General features: G+C 40.6%; 1 protein-coding gene across 1 annotated transcript; it reads left to right on the top strand.

Annotated features, from left to right (window-relative positions):
• The first annotated feature begins 6,016 nt into the window (after nt 1–6,016).
• On the top strand, nt 6,017–9,342 carry HOXA11 (homeobox A11). The gene is made up of 2 exons (XM_068238665.1): nt 6,017–6,689; nt 8,181–9,342. The coding sequence occupies exons 1-2, from the start codon at nt 6,050–6,052 to the stop codon at nt 8,411–8,413; spliced, it is 873 nt and encodes a 290-aa protein (XP_068094766.1). The 5' UTR covers nt 6,017–6,049; the 3' UTR covers nt 8,414–9,342.

Below are 9,342 nucleotides of genomic sequence, written 5' to 3'. Positions count from 1 at the left end.
ATAGTAATGAAGATAGATAACAACGCTTGGTGCTACCAGTTAATGACAGGTCCATTTTCCCCCTTTGGATCAGATCAGAGCCCCGATACACAGTCCTCAGGATCTGGTAGCAGCTAGAAGGTGCTTGTTTTGTTTAGTGGTCTGCTTAACAGTCAATGCCAGTTTCACTGCCATAACGTCCCCCTCTGGAGACAGCAAGTCAATGCAGTATCGCAGTCACAACAATCTGCATGAAGAGATTGTCATTGTATAAACCTGTGCTAAAATGTGTATCTTGTTGATCTAACAGTTGCAGTATTGCCTTCAAATCATGATTGATTTTCTGACGCATAAGTTGGATATGTGTACATTTAGGCCAGATCCTGCATCATCCTAAATATACCTGTTTTTTATGTTCTCCATTTGTCATAAAGAGCTTCATGCCTATAGATCGCAAAGCGTGGAGTGTTTGGTCATTTCTGAGCTGTATCTACGTTATTATCCCGCATAACAGTGTCTGCTACAGCTTTTGCTTCTAGATATGTTATAAACCTCGTTTTTCCTTGGTGTAAGATTTGTCTACTTTACGACTGCTGGATTATTAACATAGACTATGGGAGTAATATGACTAACAAGACCCACAGAATGGCCTTACTGCATTTGATTAACAATATTTCCGTTTGTGTCCGTCCTTGTCAGCATAGACGGGGTGTAATCCCCACGCAGGCTATGTAGTTGTCTTGCTGAGATAATAAATAAATATATCAATATATATATATATTAAAATATATATATATATATATATATATATATATATATATATATATATATATATATATATATATATATATATATATATATAAATATATATATATATATATATATATATATATATATATATATATATATATATATATATATATATATATATATATGTTTGTGGGAAAGGATATATTTTATAAATGAACATAATAATAGCGATTTAAATAAAATTGTTGAAACACATTTTATTAATAAGCTGTTTTATTTTATTCCCACAAAAAGGCAGTTTGAACTTGTCCGGTCCTCAGATCCTTCTGTAGCACATAACAGTATCACGTCATTATCATCACGTTGTTTAATTCAGCCAAACTGTGTTTACGTTGAAATCTTAGTCCTCATAACTAAATAAATACATTCAATAATAGACAATGTAATTATTTGAAAGAAACGAGCAGGGCTTATTCCATTGCCTATAGTCTGCAGAAATAATATAATGACTATCCGCAGACATAGGTAATAAGTTATAACTTCATAGACAGTTTATTGCATACTGTTCAGGTCTATGGTGGCTCCCTATTGTTTTATATTTAGATGAAAAGGGATATGAGATGTCCATAAATATATGTCTACTCACATTGGACTGCTGAAGGATAATGTAATAACAAAATATGAAAACCTAGCCTATGCCTCCATATGTGTTGAAAAATTAAGCCACAGCCAACAAATATATATATATATCAAAATTAAATACTAGGAAGACCAGTATTTACCTATGTTATTTGAGAGACTGGCTACCCCTAGCGGCACTACATTATATAGAAATAAGACAGGGATTTCCATTCAATATAATATTTCAAAGGGGGATAAAAAAGCACACCTTAGAGGTCAAGTTCAAGGTATTACAAGTACTGGCAATTACCTTGTGATGCGGAGAGACAAGGATAATAATTGTGTGTTAGGCCACACTGCTGCTTGGTGTGTAGTGTGTGAAAGCTATGTCCCCCTCCTGCAGTCTCTGCTCTAAGCACATTGTGTTAGTGCTGTAAACTAATTCCTCTCAGCCACATCATTCCCCCACAAAAATGTACTTACAATAGCATATTCCTGTCTTATTCCTGAGCCAGAAGGAAAATGCACGCGCAAAGTCCTAAGGCTGATTCCATAGGTACTGCTTTAAGGTTTTGGATTTCAATGGCTCTTGTTGCCACATATGTGGAAAGCAGACTATTCAGTGCGTGCCAGACGGTCTAGACTGCACGTTTTCACAGCCCCGCAATTGCCTGCAATAATCTCAGGCTTGCACCTGTAAAAAGGCCACTAAAAAGGGACTACAATATATAATTAATGTAGTAGAAAAATACGCCGGGTAGACCCATATTTAGGCATCGAAGTAAAAAAAAATACCTAAAACGTGTTTGCTACGTAAAAAAAAAAAAAAAAAAACCTAAATTAAAAAAAAAGCCCCCCCAAAATAAAAAAAAACTATATAATTGATTTAAAAAGCCATACATATAAAATAAAAAGAAAAAGAAAAGAAAAGAAAAGAAAAAAGAAATGCAGGGAAAAATCATGACCGATTCTCCCAGTCTAACCAGGTGTCCTATTTTTATTTTTGAGAAAACCAAGAATGGTTAAAACGACGGTATGCAAGCACAGAGAGAGAGTGTGTGTGTGTGTGTGAGTGTGTGTGTGTGTGTGTGTGTGTGTGTGTGTGTGTGTGTGTGTGTGTGTGTGTGTGTGTGTGTGTGTGTGTGTGTGTGTGTGTGTGTGTGTGTGTGTGTGTGTGTGTGTGTTAAAAACTATTTATTTGTTTGTACTATTGTTTGGCCCACAGCCTGGGTACTGCCTGCCTTTCCACAACAAATGCATGTAAGGGTGTTCATGTGTTTAGATAGATGGATAGCAAGAGAGATAGATCGATAGATAGACAGACAGATTGTGTGTGTGTGTATAAAATGTGTGTATGTAAAATGTGTGTGTATGTAAAAAATATTTATTTATATGTATTATTATAATTTGCTGCCAACCTGGACAATGTAATCTTTTACATAACACATGCATGTAAACGTATCGATATGTTTAGATAGACAGGTAGATAGATAGATAGATAGATAGATAGATAGATAGATAGATAGATAGATAGATAGATAGATGTGTGCGTGTGTGTGCGTGTGTGTGTGTGTGTGTGTGTGTGTGTGTGTGTGTGTGTGTGTGTGTGTGTGTGTGTGTGTGTGTGTGTGTGTGTGTTGTTGTTGTTGTTGTTGTTGTTCGCCCATCTGTCTGTTTATGTATGTGTCTTGTTTTTGTTGGTCACCCATCTGTCTACGGGAACACTAATCTGTTATGTGTAACAATCTACTGTGCTGATTTTATCTGTTAATTGTTTCCTTTTTTCACAATAAGTTCTACAAGGGAGATTATAGGTTAATGAAGGTAGCTGTGTAAGTGGGGTCATTTGACTGTGGCTTCATGTGACACAACTCTGCTTCAGGGGGGATTTGTCTTGCAAGGAGCATGGTATCTAAACAAAGAGCTGGAGAGAACAACACGCAGCCTGCTTGCAGCAAGTAACGGCACGAGCTGCAGCCTGCACTGGCAGGGATCACAATGCGGAATATTCCCCATACTTCTAGCACTGTCCAGAGCCATAGAGAAGCGTCCTGCTGGTGTTCTGTGTGGATGGATTGTTCTGGAGGAGATGCTGCTGTACATGGATGAGGAATACCAGCTCCAAGGCCAGACCAGCCATTATTGTCTGTATGTTAAGGTCAAATGCACCAGCTGAGCTTTGCTCTCACAGAAATGCTTCTATCCTATCCTGAAACAAAACAAAATTGCAGTGAGCCCCTCTCATCATTTTACAGACTTGAACATGACCACCATCTAAATATAGGTGCTTAATCTTATAATCCCTTATCTGAACACGGCTCCCTATCACCGGATGGAAGAAAGGCGCTCCAGGCTTCTCACACAAACAGCTCTGCAAATAACGGCGACAGTTCCCCCCAGTACAAACCTCGCAGAAACCGGTACAGAGATATGAGTACAGAATATTAGATAGATGTATGTAACATGTGCAGAGGACGTCAGAGGTTGCATGTAGGTGGCGTCTCCTGTGAGTCTCTGGCCAGGCCGGCCAAGTCTGCTCTGACACAAGCTGAAGTTGACTGCCAAAAGTGCCATAAAACCGCAGGTCAGTCTAGAGCTCTGCTCTCTTCTTGACGCGCCGGCTTCAATTATAGCCTTAAAAGCCCCAATACAAATGTAAGAATTTGTTTTCCTTCATAGAGGCGGGGCGAGCTTTGGCAGTGGTGGCGCCTTTGTCTCTCAGATACCAGAGCTATCTGTTATCTATCTATCTATCTATCTATCTATCTATCTATCTATCTATCTATCTATCTATCTATCTATCTATCTTTCCATCTCCATCATCTATCTATCTATCAATGCAACCTTTACTAAATCTTTCAATCTCTCTATCTATCCCAGCCTTATCTGTGTATGTACCCGTCTATCTATCTATCTATCTATCTATCTATCTATCTATCTATCTATCTATCTATCTATCTATCTACCTACCTACCTACCTACCTACCTATCTATCTATCTATCTATCTACCTACCTACCTACCTACCTACCTACCTACCTACCTATCTATCTATCTATCCATCCACCCACCCGCCCACCCACCTTGCCCTTCATTATCTATCTAGCTTTGATACTTCCTTTACCTGATTTTGTATCAATTTACATTTTTAGCCATCTCCACCTTATATATAATCAGCACATCTGACTCTTTGTAATCTATGTGCATGTACAGTATATCTTAACAGTGGATTTGGATTATATCCACATTATCTATCAGTATACCTATCCGACCCTGTATAATCTGTCTGGATTTCTAACAGCCCATCTATACAATATTTATTTTCCTCTGGTTGTCTGTTTGTCTATGTATCTTACTCCACATTATGTATTTGTAAAACTACCCCCCCCCCCCCCCCCCTCTCCTTTATTTGTGTCTGTTATCAGTTGTCTACATGTTCCCTGTACTTAGGTTAACCATGTTTTTCCTATCGCCCTAAGTAGCTAGCTTACAACGCCATGTGACCACTTTGTCCTGACACAAAATGTTCTTATTTATGTATAAAACCTAGTCATGTGCATCTAATCATTGCATCCTTCTAGCATCCTATACATTCTGTAATGCGTATTTGTCACACAAATTTACGTTTTATCATTTTTTTCATCCAATCAGGTACAGGAAAATAAGGGGGGGGGGGGGGATACCCCCCCCCCCCCTGGACTTCTCAGAGTATTTGAAGTGAAGGTCAGGATAGTGTAGGATAACAATCACTCACTACTTGAGGAAATCACTACAAAGAGCTATACTAACACCACGATGGGAAGGGAGATCAAATATTGATATATCTTTGGCACCATATCAAACCATGAAGCTATAAAGCCATTGTGTGATACTGAAGCTTTATGGTAAAGTCCAGTGTAGTGTAAACTGATCAGACGTGACCCTAGGAAGGAAATACTAAGCTGCATTGGTCTCAGCAGCAGAGTGGGGGAAGGGGCACTATGCCTTCTGTTTTAGACGCACGGCGCATTCCCTTGGAGCATGGGGTCTCCCCCACAGATCAGTTACTAGACAACACCACCCCATGCAACATATGGAATTGCATTTATGCCTCTATATTGTCATAATTCAGAAAAGGGTGCTTATGCGATTTAGCTCCATTACATAGAATTTCTATGACTTCCCTTTTTTTTAAAGGGGGGTGGGGGGCACAAAATATCCCGACTGGTATTCCCTGTACACAGCCATGTGCCACAGTGCCAGTGGGCTAAGGCTCGGGGAGGGGACTTACTTAATTTTACACTACTTAACATTGATGTTAAATATAGCGAAAGGGATGTCTTTATTGCGGAACGAAGCCCCAGCCTCCCCACAGTGCTGTGTCTGTTCAGTCCACAGCCAGCATGGCTCATGGAGAGGAAGAAATGCAGCAGAGGAGAGAAAAAAATGCAGTTACATTTCAGATTACATGCCTCTATGAAGCTAGCAAGTGACGATCTGTTGCTTCCCTTGAGATGGCTACAATGAAAAGGGCCCATAGTCGCAGCTTGTCAATTTCAACATCTGATCACATGACCAGCACCTCCCTGCTAAGGATGGGGATAGATTTCCACGTCAGCTTACGTCTTCAAATTTCTACTTCACGGATCTGCTTCAAAGAGGCAGCTGCATTAGAGAATCATGTTAAGCTCAGCTAATGCGGACAGCCCGAGGTAGCCCTAATGATGGATTTTGATGAGCGTGTTCCTTGTTCCTCTAACATGTATTTGCCAAGTTGCACTTACTACGTCTCGGGTCCTGATTTCTCCAGCCTACCTTCCTTCCTACCTCAGACCCCATCTTCTCGCCCCATGCCCTACTCCTACTCCTCCAACCTACCCCAGGTGCAGCCCGTGAGAGAGGTTACCTTCAGGGAGTATGCCATTGACACCACCAGTAAGTGGCACCCCAGGAGCAATCTGCCCCACTGCTACTCTGCAGATGACATTATGCACAGAGACTGCCTGCCTGCTTCTAACCCAGCCAGCATGGGGGACATGTTCGGCAAGAGCACCTCCAATGTCTACCACCCCAATGCCAACGTCTCCTCCAATTTCTATAGCACAGTGGGCAGGAATGGGGTGCTGCCTCAAGCCTTTGACCAGTTCTTTGAGACAGCCTATGGCAGCGCGGAGAACCAACCCTCGGACTATTCTGTGGATAAGACCTGCGACAAAGTTGCAGGAGCCTCGGCGGCAACTTCAAGTTCGGAGCCTTGCCGGGAGGCGGAGGAGAAGGACAGGAGGACGGAGAGCAGCAGCAGCACCACCAGCAGCTCCCAGTCGTCTTCCGGCAACCTAGAAGACAAAGCCAATAGCTCGAGTACGTATGAAAGCAGCGCCTTCCCTGTCACACAGGCTCTGCAATCTAGCGCACCGCTGTTAAATTTTTATATGCTGTTTTATAAGCATATAAGGTTTATGGAGGGCCTTTAGATTTCCCCCAACAAAACTTTGTTATAAAAGGCAAGATCACGTGTTAAGCACTGAAATTGGCCGTGAAATACCAACGACCAATGGATGCCTTAAGACAATCCTTCCCCTTTTTTTCCCCCTTTTAAAACTCTGGGGTCGGTTTTTGTAGAGAATATAGTAAGTAAGAATTTGGGCCAATAAAATGACTCACAAAAGCGAGGCTGCATGCTTTGATATCGATGTGATCCTGTTTACCTTGCCAGCAGGACTTCCCTGACACTTTCTGCAGGGCTAGAGGAGATATACAGGTGCTGGTTGGGCTATGCTGCAGAGGGCTGTGTGCTGGGAGCCTCAGTACTGGCAGATCAGATAGAGCCTCAGAACTGGCAGATCAGATAGAGCCTCAGTGCTGGCTGATCAGATAGAGCCTCAGTGCTGGCTGATCAAATTGAGCCTCAGTGCTGGCTGATCAGATAGAGCCTCAGTGCTGGCTGATCAGATTGAGCCTCAGTGCTGGCTGATCAGATAGAGCCTCAGTGCTCGCTGATCAGATAGAGCCTCAGTGCTGGCTGATCAGATGGAGGGACAACTACAGCTAGGCTCAAGGCTAAATATTGATAACTAATGCATGGAATATTTCATAGGAATAAACATTTGGGGGAAATCTAAAGGTGGAGACAAGAACAATATGTTCAAAATGCAGCTATATTGTTAGATCTGCCAGCATGTCTGTCTGTCTACCTCTCTGTCTGCCCTGAGACCCCTAGATAGATTGTGTGTATATGTGTATATCCATATGATGTACAAACCTGCATATGCTTATATATATATATATATATATATATATATATATATATATATATATATATATATATATATATATTAGATAGATACGCCGAGCTTGCCTGTCTATACTTGAGTCACTTCTTATTTTGCACTGAAATCTATAACTGCAAGGCTATACCTTATCATGTAATCTACCCTTAAGTCTTTGCTACTGCCTAGTATATTAAATTAATTATTATGCCTATGTACTTTTTTTATGATCCTTGTGGAATTCAAGGCGTCAATGTGCAAGTTCATAAAATAATCTTATATCTCCATATCATTTAACTAGTTGATTGCTATTAATATATTATACTGTACTTTCCACTGTGGTAGACTAGTCATAAAAAATATATAATCAGCAATATAAACGCAAGCTGTAAACACGTTTTGTTTAATAGAGCCCATAAGTGCATGACTTTTTAACTATTTATGTGCTGCATTGCGTGCAGGGCTGTTACGCCTCTAGAGCCCTGAGGGTAGAGTGATTCAGTAAATGACTTTTATTGAAGGGGAATTGTAAAGCAGAATATTGCACCGTGACACTATGGTATTTACTCTTTTTTTTCCACAGGTGGACAGCGTACCCGGAAAAAGCGGTGCCCTTACACCAAATATCAAATTAGGGAACTGGAAAGAGAATTTTTCTTCAGTGTCTATATTAACAAAGAGAAAAGGCTACAACTCTCCAGAATGCTGAATCTGACCGATCGGCAAGTCAAGATATGGTTTCAAAATAGGAGAATGAAAGAGAAAAAAATTAACAGGGACCGATTGCAGTATTACTCGGCCAACCCCCTCTTATGAGAGTAACTGCGTTTCCCGGATCTGCCAAATAGCTTTTGTTCATGACAAGGTCAAGCCACAAGGTGACATGTATGTGGATGTGCGTGTAACTTCCAGGACATAGGAAGTAACATTTGCTCATGGACAACACATCTGCAGTATATGTGCCTCTGGTATTGTTTCTGGACATGTAATGCCAGGGCAAGAAGATCAGTACTGTTTCTATGGCCAGGCATCCTAAGCTTGGATAAGGCAATCACCCACTAGTGACACACGTTTTGGTTGTGTAATGTTACGGGACAACATATGTTTTCCGTCTGATGTTGGTAAAGATTATAATGGACCAATCACAACGTTTATTTAAAAATCGGTTACTATGTCGTTGCTATGACGAGACTTTTTCCTTTTTCCTATTCATTACTTCTGCACCAACCGAACCAATCTTCATCCAAAACCAATGTACTCTTCCAATAGCTGTTGTTATTGCAATGACAAATCCATGAGTCTTGTGGTTTATTCCTTAGTTTAATTTCCAAGCTCACCACTGTGTTAATAAGTCTGGGCTCACCCCCGCATCCGTTGCAACAAACATCCATGTGATCTATGAAATAAGCACTTTGTTTGCTAATATCAATCTATGTCTGGGACTGACCTGTGGACAAGCCGCAGAAAATCCAGACAGCCCCAATCGCCTGCTATGATCTACTGGAAGCATCTGTGCCGCCAGACTATAGCATAACCATCATACACAGGAAATGATCGATAATCCTCCTAGTATGTCTCTCCCTCCATGCCAAATGCAGCCAAGATCGTTTATTTTTAATCCGAGTTTTATGCACCCACTTCATAGTTTTATCTTTAGATTGAACCTCATTTAAATATCTATATATAAAACCAGAAAGAAGAACCAAAGTTATTGAAAGCAATTATAACAGATATTTGAAATTATA

Source organism: Hyperolius riggenbachi, chromosome 5 (genome assembly GCF_040937935.1).
Source record: "Hyperolius riggenbachi isolate aHypRig1 chromosome 5, aHypRig1.pri, whole genome shotgun sequence".
Taxonomy (NCBI): domain Eukaryota; kingdom Metazoa; phylum Chordata; class Amphibia; order Anura; family Hyperoliidae; genus Hyperolius; species Hyperolius riggenbachi.
The sequence above is the reverse complement of the archived record's forward strand: the minus strand, read 5'-3'. Positions and strand labels throughout refer to the sequence as shown.